The 16,279-nt window shown below is 36.9% G+C and overlaps 1 protein-coding gene and 1 pseudogene across 1 annotated transcript; both read left to right on the top strand.

The window, feature by feature from the left end:
* Positions 1–10,830, top strand: part of LOC142627120 (uncharacterized) — a 43,979-nt pseudogene extending 33,149 nt beyond the window's left edge.
* A 2,030-nt stretch (positions 10,831–12,860) lies between these two features.
* Positions 12,861–16,271, top strand: LOC142628502 (uncharacterized). Its single transcript, XM_075802588.1, has 5 exons — positions 12,861–12,875; positions 12,932–13,578; positions 13,729–13,945; positions 14,150–14,601; positions 16,079–16,271. The coding sequence occupies exons 1-5, from the start codon at positions 12,861–12,863 to the stop codon at positions 16,269–16,271; spliced, it is 1,524 nt and encodes a 507-aa protein (XP_075658703.1).
* The last annotated feature ends 8 nt before the right edge of the window (positions 16,272–16,279 follow it).

Genomic DNA, 16,279 nt, shown 5'->3' with positions numbered 1-16,279 from the left:
CAATTTATTCGTCTAAGTATCAAGCTGAAGCTTGGTATGCCTGGATCCTCAGACCACATACCTCGTCTAAATTGATATTCTTTACTAAGTGTTAAACAGAACCTAAGTTACGTCTGGTCCTCGGATCATCTACTTTGGGAAAATTAACATTTCAATTTCTTCGTCTAAGTATCAAGCTGAAGCTTGGTATGCCTGGATCCTCGGACCACATACCTCGTCTAAATTGATATTCTTTACCAAGTGTTAAACAGAACCTAAGTTACGTCTGGTCCTCGGATCATCTACTTTGGGAAAATTAATATTTCAATTTATTCGTCTAAGTATCAAGCTGAAGCTTGGTATGCCTGGATCCTCGGACCACATACCTCGTCTAAATTGATATTCTTTACTAAGTGTTAAACAGAACCTAAGTTACGTCTGGTCCTCGGATCATCTACTTTGGGAAAATTAACATTTCAATTTATTCGTCTAAGTATCAAGCTGAAGCTTGGTATGCCTGGATCCTCGGACCACATACCTCGTCTAAATTGATATTCTTTACTAAGTGTTAAACAGAACCTAAGTTACGTCTGGTCCTCGGATCATCTACTTTGGGAAAATTAACATTTCAATTTATTCGTCTAAGTATCAAGCTGAAGCTTGGTATGCCTGGATCCTCGGACCACATACCTCGTCTAAATTGATATTCTTTACTAAGTGTTAAACAGAACCTAAGTTACGTCTGGTCCTCGGATCATCTACTTTGGGAAAATTAACATTTCAATTTATTCGTCTAAGTATCAAGCTGAAGCTTGGTATGCCTGGATCCTCGGACCACATACCTCGTCTAAATTGATATTCTTTACTAAGTGTTAAACAGAACCTAAGTTACGTCTGGTCCTCGGATCATCTACTTTAGGAAAATTAACATTTCAATTTATTCGTCTAAGTATCAAGCTGAAGCTTGGTATGCCTGGATCCTCGGACCACATACCTCGTCTAAATTGATATTCTTTACCAAGTGTTAAACAGAACCTAAGTTACGTCTGGTCCTCGGATCATCTACTTTGGGAAAATTAATATTTCAATTTATTCGTCTAAGTATCAAGCTGAAGCTTGGTATGCCTGGATCCTCGGACCACATACCTCATCTAAATTGATATTCTTTACTAAGTGTTAAACAGAACCTAAGTTACGTCTGGTCCTCGGATCATCTACTTTGGGAAAATTAACATTTCAATTTATTCGTCTAAGTATCAAGCTGAAGCTTGGTATGCCTGGATCCTCGGACCACATACCTCGTCTAAATTGATATTCTTTACTAAGTGTTAAATAGAACCTAAGTTACGTCTGGTCCTCGGATCATCTACTTTGGGAAAATTAACATTTCAATTTATTCGTCTAAGTATCAAGCTGAAGCTTGGTATGCCTGGATCCTCGGACCACATACCTCGTCTAAATTGATATTCTTTACTAAGTGTTAAACGGAACCTAAGTTACGTCTGGTCCTCGGATCATCTACTTTGGGAAAATTAACATTTCAATTTATTCGTCTAAGTATCAAGCTGAAGCTTGGTATGCCTGGATCCTCGGACCACATACCTCGTCTAAATTGATATTCTTTACTAAGTGTTAAACAGAACCTAAGTTACGTCTGGTCCTCGGATCATCTACTTTGGGAAAATTAACATTTCAATTTATTCGTCTAAGTATCAAGCTGAAGCTTGGTATGCCTGGATCCTCGGACCACATACCTCGTCTAAATTGATATTCTTTACCAAGTGTTAAACAGAACCTAAGTTACGTCTGGTCCTCGGATCATCTACTTTGGGAAAATTAAACATTTCAATTTATTCGTCTAAGTATCAAGCTGAAGCTTGGTATGCCTGGATCCTCGGACCACATACCTCGTCTAAATTGATATTCTTTACTAAGTGTTAAACAGAACCTAAGTTACGTCTGGTCCTCGGATCATCTACTTTGGGAAAATTAATATTTCAATTTATTCGTCTAAGTATCAAGCTGAAGCTTGGTATGCCTGGATCCTCGGACCACATACGTCGTCTAAATTGATATTCTTTACTAAGTGTTAAACAGAACCTAAGTTACGTCTGGTCCTCGGATCATCTACTTTGGGAAAATTAACATTTCAATTTATTCATCTAAGTATCAAGCTGAAGCTTGGTATGCCTGGATCCTCGGACCACATACCTCGTCTAAATTGATATTCTTTACTAAGTGTTAAACAGAACCTAAGTTACGTCTGGTCCTCGGATCATCTACTTTGGGAAAATTAACATTTCAATTTATTCGTCTAAGTATCAAGCTGAAGCTTGGTATGCCTGGATCCTCGGACCACATACCTCGTCTAAATTGATATTCTTTACCAAGTGTTAAACAGAACCTAAGTTACGTCTGGTCCTCGGATCATCTACTTTGGGAAAATTAATATTTCAATTTATTCGTCTAAGTATCAAGCTGAAGCTTGGTATGCCTGGATCCTCGGACCACATACCTCATCTAAATTGATATTCTTTACTAAGTGTTAAACAGAACCTAAGTTACGTCTGGTCCTCGGATCATCTACTTTGGGAAAATTAACATTTCAATTTATTCGTCTAAGTATCAAGCTGAAGCTTGGTATGCCTGGATCCTCGGACCACATACCTCGTCTAAATTGATATTCTTTACTAAGTGTTAAATAGAACCTAAGTTACGTCTGGTCCTCGGATCATCTACTTTGGGAAAATTAACATTTCAATTTATTCGTCTAAGTATTAAGCTGAAGCTTGGTATGCCTGGATCCTCGGACCACATACCTCGTCTAAATTGATATTCTTTACTAAGTGTTAAACAGAACCTAAGTTACGTCTGGTCCTCGGATCATCTACTTTGGGAAAATTAACATTTCAATTTATTCGTCTAAGTATCAAGCCGAAGCTTGGTATGCCTGGATCCTCGGACCACATACCTCGTCTAAATTGATATTCTTTACTAAGTGTTAAACAGAACCTAAGTTACGTCTGGTCCTCGGATCATCTACTTTGGGAAAATTAACATTTCAATTTATTCGTCTAAGTATCAAGTTGAAGCTTGGTATGCCTGGATCCTCGGACCACATACCTCGTCTAAATTGATATTCTTTACCAAGTGTTAAACAGAACCTAAGTTACGTCTGGTCCTCGGATCATCTACTTTGGGAAAATTAAACATTTCAATTTATTCGTCTAAGTATCAAGCTGAAGCTTGGTATGCCTGGATCCTCGGACCACATACCTCGTCTAAATTGATATTCTTTACTAAGTGTTAAACAGAACCTAAGTTACGTCTGGTCCTCGGATCATCTACTTTGGGAAAATTAACATTTCAATTTATTCGTCTAAGTATCAAGCTGAAGCTTGGTATGCCTGGATCCTCGGACCACATACCTCGTCTAAATTGATATTCTTTACCAAGTGTTAAACAGAACCTAAGTTACGTCTGGTCCTCGGATCATCTACTTTGGGAAAATTAATATTTCAATTTATTCGTCTAAGTATCAAGCTGAAGCTTGGTATGCCTGGATCCTCGGACCACATACGTCGTCTAAATTGATATTCTTTACTAAGTGTTAAACAGAACCTAAGTTACGTCTGGTCCTCGGATCATCTACTTTGGGAAAATTAACATTTCAATTTATTCATCTAAGTATCAAGCTGAAGCTTGGTATGCCTGGATCCTCGGACCACATACCTCGTCTAAATTGATATTCTTTACTAAGTGTTAAACAGAACCTAAGTTACGTACTGGTCCTCGGATCATCTACTTTGGGAAAATTAACATTTCAATTTATTCGTCTAAGTATCAAGTGAAGCTTGGTATGCCTGGATCCTCGGACCACATACCTCGTCTAAATTGATATTCTTTACTAAGTGTTAAACGAACCTAAGTTACGTCTGGTCCTCGGATCATCTACTTTGGGAAAATTAACATTTCAATTTATTCGTCTAAGTATCAAGCTGAAGCTTGGTATGCCTGGATCCTCGGACCACATACCTCGTCTAAATTGATATTCTTTACTAAGTGTTAAACAGAACCTAAGTTACGTCTGGTCCTCGGATCATCTACTTTAGGAAAATTAACATTTCAATTTATTCGTCTAAGTATCAAGCTGAAGCTTGGTATGCCTGGATCCTCGGACCACATACCTCGTCTAAATTGATATTCTTTACTAAGTGTTAAACAGAACCTAAGTTACGTCTGGTCCTCGGATCATCTACTTTGGGAAAATTAACATTTCAATTTATTTGTCTAAAGTATCAAGCTGAAGCTTGGTATGCCTGGATCCTCGGACCACATACCTCGTCTAAATTAATATTCTTTACCAAGTGTTAAACAAAACCTAAGTTAGGCCTGGTCCTCGGATCATTTACTTGGGAAGAATTAACATTTCTTTTCTTTTTTGTCAAGACATGAAATCTTTACATACCTAAGTTAAAAGACCATATGCCTTATTTTTACATAGTTCAAATAGAGATCCAAAGTGAAGAATAAATTACTTAAATGCATCACTTAGATGCAATTCCCGGCATAATTAAACCTTCCTGGAGTATCAACTTCAATCCAGGTTGTTGCTATTAAGTTAGGTAAAAAGCAAAAGGATAGTACTTTTTGAACAATATGATCAAAATAAAGCAAAAAAAAGTAAGAATCATCTAAATAAACAACATTCATCCTTATATTAGATTCCAAAATAGTACTTTTACACTTATACTTAGATATTACACTTAGAGACAAAATAAATTAAAAATAAAGAAAGGAAAGACAACAAGCAGTCACTGTTTCAGCTTAATCTTCAGAGGGCCTTTGGGGTCTTGAGGAGATGGAAGCTGAGCCGAGGACTCAACGGCAATCCCTTTGCCCTTAGGATCATCTATCAAAGTTATTGGATTAGCTTGATCACCCAACTCATTCTTTGAAGATTCCTGAAGGTCACTTGAGGGCTGTACGTCTTCAAGTGCCTTTTCTTGTGCTGGATCAACTTGTTTAGGAGCATCTTCAGGAAGAGTTGAGTCTTCAGCCAACTCACCCCCCTTATCCTCAGATGATCCCTGGGCAGCTTCTTGGGCAGCGTTAGGAATGGAAGAAGCGCGAATTGCGGGAGGATAGTAGACACTCTCTGCTTTCCAAAGAGTGGAAGAGGCATCAACCCCAGCTTGGGAAAGTGCCTCATTCCACACTTGGAGGCAGTAGTGCCTACATACCTCGGGAACCTGAGCCTTGAAGGTTTCGGTGACCTCCTTCACGCCTATATCATAACCGTCTTGTTCGGCTTGGTCCCTTGAGATCTCGGCCTCTTCTTTTGCTTTCTCAGCCTTTTTCTTCTCCTCAATGGCTTCCTCTTTGCCCTTGATGGCTTCCTCTCTGGCCTTCTCAGACTCGTTCAGATCTTTCTTGAGATCCTCTACGAGCCTTCGTGCTGCTGAGAGGTTATTGTCGGCTTCACGGAGCTTTAGGCGCTGATCCTCGGCTTGATTAGTCGTTGTCTTCAAATCAGCCACTAAGCCTGCCTTGTCACTCTCTGCCTTAGCCAACTTTGCTGTGACCTCCTGCAGTTTCTTCTTGTGAAGATCCGAGATCTTTTGGGCGGTTTCACTCCTGGCTTCCTCGGCCCTCAGAGATTTGTAGGAGTTGATGGCAATCTCCTCTGCCCTATGGGCAGATTGAACGGCCTACGAACAAAACATATAAAACTTAGACATATATATATATATATATATATATATATGTAGGAAATAAAAACAAAAGCGAAGGTTTTAGAGAAAGAAAACTCACCATTGCAAGCTCCTTCTTCAAAGTCATAAAGACGGTGTGGTCCCTTTTCTTTCTAAGCTCAACCATATCCTCGGGGAGTAACAGCGCCTGCTCCAATGCATCTGCAACGCATGCAGCTGTCCCTTCATCGAAATTTCTAATGGACGCATCCACGGTAATGACCTCGTCGTCCATAGACATGTCAGGAAGCCATACAGGGGCGCGCACGACCACCTGTTGGTCGGTTCTTCTTTCCGACCTAGTATGCATAGTGCGGGCCTGCTTTCCACCCTTTTCCACCTCGGGCTCCTTGGAAACAGAGCCCTTTCCTACCTCCACCACTTCCTTTCCTTTTGGCTGATCCCTTTTTCTTTTGAGATCAGCTATGTTGGTACGTTGAGTTTGGGAGGATGGGGGAGGAGGAGGAAGCCTAGCTTCAGGGCCTTTGTCAGCACCCTTTTCTTGAGTCCGAGGGCGCACCTCTTTTGGAGGTTCTTGGACTCTAGGGCCCTTGTCAGCGCCCTCAAGGACATCCTTTAGGCTGGGCTTAATCTTTCGTTGAATGCCCATATTGTCAAGTTCTTCAGTAGTAGCCTTTGAGATTTGGGTAGAGGTGCCGAGGATGGAAGTTGAATCTTCAGGAGAGTGGGGTTGATTAAAAACCTCAAACTCGTCCTCGGAATCTGATACCTCAACTATTTCTTCTTCTTCTTCCTTTACAGTAGAGTGGGAAGACGCGGCTTCACCAAAGGTTAATTTTGTGGAGAAAGGAACTGTGGGAATCCCAACTGGAACGAATTGTGGTGGTTGGATTGGTTGGGTGACCAAAGTACCTTGAGGAATGGTAGTCCCCTCCGGTAGCAAGAAACCCTCAACGGCAACGCTAATCCGAGGAAGACGAGGATCGTGGGCTTTAATCACGCACTTTGGCGCCTGAAAAGCTTTAGATATCAGAGTGTAGCCGAGGATCAGATGAGCCGCACAGAGTTGGCCGTCAATATGCACGAAGATCTCAGCTTGTAGGATCCTATCCAATCGCCCGAAATCAACAAGATTAGGATGACGATCCGCTGCGTGTGGATCTGCAAAGTTATCCAAGTAAAAGTGGGTAAGAATAAGTAAAAAGACGAAATATAATAGTATGTAAAAGAAACTTCACCTGGAGTCCCTTCCCTTGTCGGACAGGGGAGGCCATCGTGCCAATTTCCTGATACGATCAGGAAGTCGTTTTTTAGGCCCTTATTTGATTCAGGCAGACATTGAATTAGCCTAACTTCGGGGTATCTAGACTTTAGGTAATATTCATCTTTTTTGCTTAGGTAGTGGAGGTTATAAACCCAGTTCACGTCGTGGTGAGTGAGCCCTAGGTTCATCTTCTCATTTAAGGCATCTATGGAACCTAGGATCCTAAAGATATTTGGGGCGCACTGGGTGGGAGCCAATCTAAAGGCCCTAAGATAATCCCTAGTCACTGTTCCCATGGGGATTTTCATTCCCCCTTCGATGAACGCAATCATCGGGATTACAACTTCCCCCGTTTTTCTTTTTGTATAATATTCTTCCTCGTTACAGTACCTAATGGATACATCCGAGGGAATTTTGTACTTAACCTTAAACTGCTCTATTTTTTCGTTTGAATCCACCAGGGACGCAAATCTACCCATTTTCTTTGAAAAAAGGGGGGGTGTGAAGAAAACTAACTACGCCGAGGATGAAAGACACAGTGAAAAAGAGAAGATGGAAAGGAAAAGAAACAAAAGAAACAAAAAGCTGATAAGGAGGGGAAAGAGTATTGAAGAACTTACTTTTAAAAAAGAAGAAAGCACGTCACCTCGGACAGGGTACTTGATAGAAAGAGAGAGTACGGGGAGATGGAAAGTGTGGCAGGTACGTTATGAGGTTTCTGTAGTGTGAAGAATTTTGAAGAAAATTAGTATTTATATGTCAAAAGGTGTTTTGAAGCGGGCGAATTCCCGCCTCAACACAGGAATCGCTCTCGACCGTTGGATATGTGTCATATCAATGAAACGTGGGGGACATAGAAGTGCCAACAATTAATTCGGGGGCGTTTCGCATACCGAAGCATCGGGAACACGCGATGGGTAATTCAGAAGTTATTTTCGTTAGTAGTATTCCAGGATTCTGCAAGGTAAAAAGGTCTTTTAAGTCGAGATCCTATTTTCCTCCCGAGGTGAAAAAAATTAAAGAATCTCGAAGGGCTATTGTAGGGGTATTGGGCCCAGTAATTTATGAAGGACGGCCCAACGAAGTCTTTTGGGCTAGAAACCCAAATCCGAAAACATCAAAATGATCGTGGAGTATTTAAATGTCCCAAAACGTCAGAGGAGTAGATTTGTCCTCGGAATGTTAAGCCGAGGATACACAGTATACGTGGAGGACAATAGAAAGAGCGGTGGAATGTCTAAAGTAAAGCTGCTACCACTGCCCATATATTAAAAGCTCTGTAATTGATACGCTGACTGTATAGATGGAAGGATGGGACCTGAGCATAGAGCTTGAAACTTGGTCCCTAATCCCAGCGGGCTTTAGGGAAGAATGGATGGGACAAGTATCCAAAAATCAGGATTGCAACCATAAAGTGGAAGATGATGAAGAGAAGGAGAGGATTATAAATAGAAGGGAAGGCATAAGAACCAGGGAGAGGCTTTTTGAGAAAGAAAAAGTGTATGATAATCAATATTTGTATCCAAAACTTGAGAAATACTATTATAAACTATCCTCGGAAACAGTCCGAGGAGGAATTCTCAGTCTTACTCTTTGCAAACGATTCTTTGTTTTGTTCCTTTGGGCCCAAAGCCCGTTCTTTTTTGTAATTGTCTAAGCCATCCTTGAAATCTAGATTACAAACCCATCCTCTACAAATTCATTGTGAAGAAAGGCCTTTCAAGCCCATTTCCTCCCAGTCGTGGTTTGGGAATTTGAATTGTGTCCTTACAGTTATTTATAACATTTTGTGAATCATTAAAAAGAATATAAAATTTTGAAATTATTCTTTTAGTTTTAAAAAGACTTTCTCAAACCTTAATTTTTTTGCCTACAATCCAAAACACCGAAAAACGTAACTAAAAAATTAATTAAACTTAACAATGATTAATTGGATCAATTAGAAAAATAATTTGTTGTTGATAATCTATTAAGATTATTTTATTTGTAGAAATTGTAATTTCATCCACCCAAAACATATTATCAAATATACAATTATTAGCAAAATCTAATAATTAAATTTCTATATATGCATTGTTTAAAAATAATAAAAATAAAATAAAATTGCAAAAACTAAAATTTTTCACCCATCAGATTATTTTCGTTTGGCTAACCTTTTTTTTCTCTAAATAAATGTCATTATAGAGTACTTCTAATACAACTATTAAGAGTACTTTGTCCACTACAAAGGATTAAATAATAAACAAAAATTAGTAAAGTCTCATAGTTTTATATATTTAAATTGAGCACTATAAAAAATCATGTTATGTAATAGAATAAATACCAAATTATCCAAATCATGCTACATAATAGAATAATATTATATTTTTTATGCTATATTTAATCCTTTATAACACAATAGGATACCATTTAGCAATCAAAGAAGAGAAAAAAAAATTTAAAAAAACAAAACTAAATCGCATTAACCCAAAGTCGAGTTTTAAAGAATATAAAAAATTATCAACCTAAAGAAGAAATGCAAGAAAAATAAAAAATCCACCAAAAAATTGAGAGAGAGAGAGAACCTTTTTTGTGAGGAAAAACTATGCATAGAATGAAAGAGATAATGACAAATTTATAGTAAGAGGGTGCGAATAAGAAGAGACAAAAAGAAAGAAAGATGAAGAGAAAGAGAAAGAATGATATTGATATAGAGGGTAGTGGGGAAATGAAAAAATAAGGGAGAGAGAAAGGTTAGAGAGTGTAAATATTAAATAAATAAATGTTAAAAACAATTATAAGAAAATTGGAAAGAAAAAACAAATGACGTGAACATTGATGTGGCTCAACTAGAGCGTAGAAACAATAAATACTACGTTTCAATTTATATATATATATATATATATATATATATATTATAGATAACAGGGTATATGACTTGTGAAGAAAGTAAGTCTATGATTCATTATTTTGTTTGTCTTAGCTTATTTATGTGCAATAACATCTAGGTTGGTATTGATAATTTGGATTTGGATCAAGTATTATCTATCTGACATTATGTTAAGGTTGAACACATTCATGGCAATATGAGTTTTGCTTCTACCTGCTTGCTGAAGCTACTTTTGCTGTACTAAAAAGGGTTCCATTAGGAAAGAATAGTGGAAGGCTTTTTTTAGGTTTAAATACTAGTTAAAGCAGTTAATTTCTTGACTTACATCCATCTTGCCTAGAATCTGGATTATTGTGGGAATGTGGTACTTGCACAAAATGTGATATGATGGGATTAGGCCTTTTCACCTTATTTAAATGGCTCATTTAGTAGGTAAAACCCCTTAAATAAGTTTCAAATTGAAATCCTTACAAATTTATTATGATACTTAGATTATTTAACCCATGCATATTGGTTGGATTACATGTAGAAAGTGCTAGAGCGATTTAACATATTTTTCTTGGGACAACTAGATGGCATATTGCCTAGTGTTAGATTTATATTTTAGGTGATGATACCATTGCTTTTTATACTTTTTGTTAGTATTGATTGTTTATATTATCTCTAATTTCTTGTCTTTGAACAACCATGTGATGTTAACCTTTTATTGTGCAGTTCAAAGACTTAGGCAAGCCTAAGAAAGAGAAAGTGGAGGTAAAAAAAGTCTAAACATCAACATAAATACCTCGAGGTGGTTGAATTAATTGGCTTTGTTGGGTGTGGAGTTGATCTGCAGATTGCGGCTTACATACTAAGCCATAATGTGTTACTTGAAAAGATAATTATCGATCCCCGCTGTCCATTTAGATGGACACCTAAGAATTCTGACAAGCGAGTCTAGAAGTCGTGCCAGGCAGCACCTTGAAACAAGATTACCTCTAGGAACACAATTAGTGGTACTATAAAATTATCAATTTCTGATGGTCAGGTGGGGGTGGAGCTTCTGAAATATGCTTGGGTTTTTTATTTCTTCAAAGAGTGAGGAGCGAATGAGAAAACCTCATATTGATTTTGAATTTGAGATGAATGTGTATTATGAAGTTATAGGGTTCAAAGATATTATTTATCCTATTGGAGATTGAAACCTCTCTTCTTTAGGCTCCCTTTTTAACAGTGGCGGCGCCACGTTATGGTTAGGGTGTTCCCAAGAACACCCTGACTTGAAATTTATATATACAATTTTTTTTTTTTTTTACTCTTAAAATATAAAATAGGAACACCCTCAATTAAAATTAGGAACACCCTCACATTAAAAAAAAAAAAAATATATATATATATATATATATATATATATATATATATTTGTTCTACTTTCAAGCCAAAAAAAAAAAAAAAGCCCAAAAAGAAATTTCAACTAAAATTTGAAAAAAAAAAAAGAGAAAAAAAAAATTGTAAGAGCAAAACATCGGAGGGGATCACAGCAAGCCCAACATCAAGCCCACGGCAAGCCCAACAAATGACAGAGGAAGCAAACCCACGGTTTCTCAACCAAAAAAAAAAAAAAAAAACAGACCCATTAAAAACCTCAAATCAGCTATCAGTAGTTCAGTACATCATCACTAAAGCTTTTCTCAAAAAAATTAAAAAAATCAGTAAAGCTAAGCAAACCTAAAAAGGAAAAACAGAGCAAGTGAGCAACGGCGCTCCCCTTCGAAGGTAGATTGATCCACGGTTCGTCAGTTCCAATCGCTCATCGGACATCGGAGATCGCCAGATCGGTCCAGCTCTAGTCGCAGTCGCTCATCGGAGATCGGACTCGTCTCGTCGCCCTTCATCGCATCGGAGACGGAGATCGGTCCACATCGTCCCAGTCGCAGTCGCTCATTGTTCGTCGCCATCGCCGTTGCACATCGCCGCCGTCGCCTAGGTATTTCTCTCTCTTTTTCTCTCTCGGTCTCTCACTCTCTCTATACTCTCTCAAATCTGAAATGAACATAGGAATGAAAAAAATGAAATAATGAACACAGTTATGAGTTATGCCTTTACTTATGACTCTCTCTCTCTTAACTTTATGATTTTGTCTCCTTGTCTGAACTGGTGAACCGTGATTGGCTGGCTGAAGCACTCTTTTTTTTTTTTTTGGTTGGGAAACAAGCACTCAGTTTAACACTTTAACTTTTTTTTTTTTTTTTTTTTACTTTTTGAATTTGGCATTTTGCTTTTGGCTTTATCTTATGATTGATTCTTATTCGTTGATTGGTGTGTAAATTGTAATGTGTTGGTGTTGGTGTTGCCATGTTGGACTGTTGGTGTGTATTGGTATTGGACTCAAAGACATTAATTGTTTTTTAGCGTTATTGTGATTTATGAGATTGTGATTGTGAAAATTTCTAATTGGTAGCTAGTTTTTGTGAAATTTTCTGATTGTCTTTTAGCGTTAACAATTTAATTAACCAATACATTATAAAAGACAAAAAAAATTAAATTATGTTAGGCTAAACAACAATTAATAATTTTATAATTAATGAAACAATAATATAATAAATTATAATTTATAAAAGACAAACAAATTAATGAAACAACTAAACAACAATAATTAATAATTTATTAATATTTCATATAAACTTATAATTTATTGTTTATTCTTTTGCTAGAATTATGGACAAATACTTGATAAAAAAACCACGTACCCAAGATTCATCTCATGTGCAAGATTCATCTCCATCTTCTAAGCGAAGTCGTGTTGACTTTAACTTAGAAAATCTTCCTTCAGATCCTGGGCTACGATAAAAGATATCATCTTATCATCCTAATAATCATGATGAAATAAGAAGACATTATTTAGGAAAAGGCCTTTGTCGACCTCCTCATGATTACCCGGTATCATATTTTTCTGGAAAGCCCCGTCGATTTAGAGTCGAATGGAATGAAACTAGAAATTGGTTGGAATATAGTATAGCCAAAGATGCAGCATTTTGTTTTTATTGCTACCTATATGGGAAAGATGTTGGTAAGCAAGGAGGAGGTGACACTTTTGTAACGAAGGGATTCAGACTTTGGAATCAGGTTGGGAAGTTAGATTCCCATGTTGGAGGAGTTAATAGTGCTCATAACCAAGCTGTCAAGAAGAGTGAAGATTTACAGAAGGAAAAGCAACACATTCAAAGTGTTTTGGTTAAGCAATCAAATCAAGATAAAGCTAAATATCGGATTCAATTAAACGCAATAGTTGATTGCATAAGATTCCTTTTATTCCGAGGATTAGCTTTTCGTGGTCACGATGAATCTCAAAGTTCAAGTGATAAAGGAAATTTCCTTGAGCTTCTACAATTTTTGGGGGATCACAATGAATCTATCAATGAAGTGATGCAAAATACTTGGAAAAATTGCAAGCTTACCCATCCTGATATTCAAAAAGACACGGTGAATGCAATTGCACGTGAAACATCCAAAGCCATCATCGAGGATCTTGGCAATGGGTTCTTTTCAATATTAGTTGATGAGTCACGTGATATCTTAGTGAAAGAACAAATGGCACTCGTTCTTCGTTATGTGAACAAACAAGGAATTATTATAGAGCGGTTCCTTGGTATTGTACATGTAGCAAGTACCACCACTTTGTCACTCAAATGTGCTATTGAAGGTTTACTTTGTGAACATAATTTGAGTTTATCGAGACTACGTGGGCAAGGTTATGACGGAGCTAGTAATATGTAAGGTGATATCAATGGTCTCAAAACTTTAATTTTGAAAGAGAATAAGTCAGCATTTTATGTCCATTGTTTTGCTCATCAACTTCAATTGACACTTGTTGCCGTTGCTAAAAATCACATTAACATTGCTGATTTTTTTTATGTGGTTAGTAATTTAGTAACTGTTATTGGAGGCTCTTGTAAGAGACGAGATGCTCTTCGAGATGCTCAATTCGCCAAAATTAAAGAAGATTTAGAGAATGGTGTACGAAGAAGTGGACAAGGTTTGAATCAAGAGACAAATCTTAAACGTCCCGGTGATACACGTTGGAGATCATATTATGGGACTATTCTCAACTTGATTTTGATATTCTCTGTTGTTGCTGATGTACTTGAGATTATTGAAGAAGATGGGCTCTCTGACCAAAAAGTTGAAGCTCGATCTATTATGAGGTCAATTCTATCTTTTGAATTTGTTTTTTCTCTACACTTGATGAAAAACATTTTAGGGATCACAAATGAGTTGTCAATAGCATTGCAAAAAAAAAATCAAGATATAGTAAATGCTATGGATCTTGTTAAAGTGTTTAAGCAACGATTGCAAGTGATGAGAGATGATGAATGGACATCTTTATTGATTGAAGTGTCTTCATTTTGTGCCACACATGATATTCCTATCTTGAACATGGATGAAGTATTTGTAGTTAGTGGGAGGCCGCGACGCAACACCCAACAAAATACAAATTTACATCATTATCGTGTTGAGCTATTCTACACAGTCATAGATATGCAACTTCAAGAGCTAAACAATCGTTTTTCAGAGGTTAATACCGATTTGCTAATTTTTATGGCTTGCTTGAATCCAAGTAATTCATTTGTGGCTTTTGATAAGGAAAAGTTAATACATCTAGCAAGGTTCTATCCATATGATTTTCCTGGGACAGATATCTTGGCACTTGACTCTCAGTTTCAAAATTTCATTTTTGATATGCGCAACAATGACTTGTTTTTAGAGCTTCAAGGAGTTAGTGAACTTGTTGAAAAGTTAGTGAGCACGAGGAAGCATGAGACTTATCCATTAGTCTATTTTCTTGTGAAGTTAGCTTTGACCCTTCTTGTTGCTACTGCAACAGTAGAAAAAAGTTTTTCAGCAATGAAATATATAAAGAATGAACTGCGCAATCGAATGGGAGATCAGTGGATGAATGATTGCTTGGTTGTGTATATTGAAAAAGATATAGCTTGTAGCATTGATAATGAGACTATCATGCAATAATTTCAAAAAATGAAAAATCGTAGAAGGCAATTGTAAATTTTATGTATTTACATGTTTTTTTATCGTTGTTGCCAATATATAAAATTTTCTTTTTATTAGATCGTGTAATTTATACTTATTGAGGAACACCCTGGGAAAAATTCCTGGAGCCGCCACTGCTTTTTAATCACCCCAAATCTTGTTGAGCATTATTCCAGTTTGTCTTCTTGTTTAAGGGTTTTAAATTTTGAAGTCTTCTCCCTCTAGTTTTTGTTCCCTTTCTAGTTTCTATCCTTCAAATTTGTATCGGCTCCTTTTGAGTCAAATTTTTTTTCACCAGTGGTTGTATTCGTTCCTTCAACCTGGGTTTGAGGGAAATTGGCTTCACACAACTTCTTAGGAACTTGGTTTTCTTTTTTTATGTGATAATTAATTACTGGCGAGAAGATCTTGAGTATTCGGTATATAGCGTTATAAATGATCCAAGCCAATTCAAGTATTAAAAGTATTATAGTTAAATTCAAAAAGAAGAAAACATTGTTAGTGCATGAATTTTTTGATTAGTCTATAAAACATAGTCAAATTTATTAGTTAAACCTTAGGGGCCATTTTAAGACCTAATGAAACAACTTGTAAAGAGAATTTACAAACCCTAAAGTCTAGCTTTGAATTAGATGTCTAATTCTAATAATTGGGCTTTGAGGTCAAATTTGTATAAGTGGAGAGATTCTGGTAGTGCACCATTCTGAAGGCTGTTAGTAGAACCATAATTGGATTGATAAATTGACACCTTTTGCATGCATCAATAGTGAATATGTTTGCAGGCTACATTGCACTAATTTTTATGGTTACTAAATGGGTTTATTAGGGATTTTGTTGTTAGAACAAGGAGGACTACCTTGATGCTGAACCAAAGGGGTTAAGATTTTCAATACGGTCGACTAGTACTATTTTACAAAGAACAATGTTAACTCTGGACTTTCTCTTATTAAGAGGGTTCACCCGAAGCTTAGATAAAGGACTAGAAATAGTAATATACTATAAATAAATAAATTTTTTTTGTTTAAAAAAAAGGTGGCCCAGTCCGCCTAGTCGTTGGTTAGCTTAGAAACTTGGAAGACTCTGTTAAGTCCTAAAGCGAAACTCGTTCACAGATTCAGAAAAATAAATAAATAAACACAAACAAACTAGTTCAAGTCCTTGTGTTGCATTGATTTAGTTGTGAATTTACAGAATTTAGATTTTTATTGAGAAATAATGAATTAGATTGAATACAAGCGATATGCATGGTAATCAGGCAAGGTATCCACTTAGCACAGTTTTCATGTCCTTTAAAGCCATTTCGAGTTTAAAGATGAATTTGGGAAAATTGGAATTGGTACCGGTTGGGTGGGAGTCGGACATAGAGGCTTGGCGTTTGTATTATTATTTACAAGATATACTTCCTCCTCTTATGTGATGTTTTTT

Source organism: Castanea sativa, chromosome 3, assembly GCF_040712315.1.
Source record: "Castanea sativa cultivar Marrone di Chiusa Pesio chromosome 3, ASM4071231v1".
NCBI classification, from domain to species: Eukaryota; Viridiplantae; Streptophyta; class Magnoliopsida; order Fagales; family Fagaceae; genus Castanea; species Castanea sativa.
Note: the sequence above shows the minus strand (reverse complement) of the source record. Positions and strands in the feature narration are given on the sequence as shown.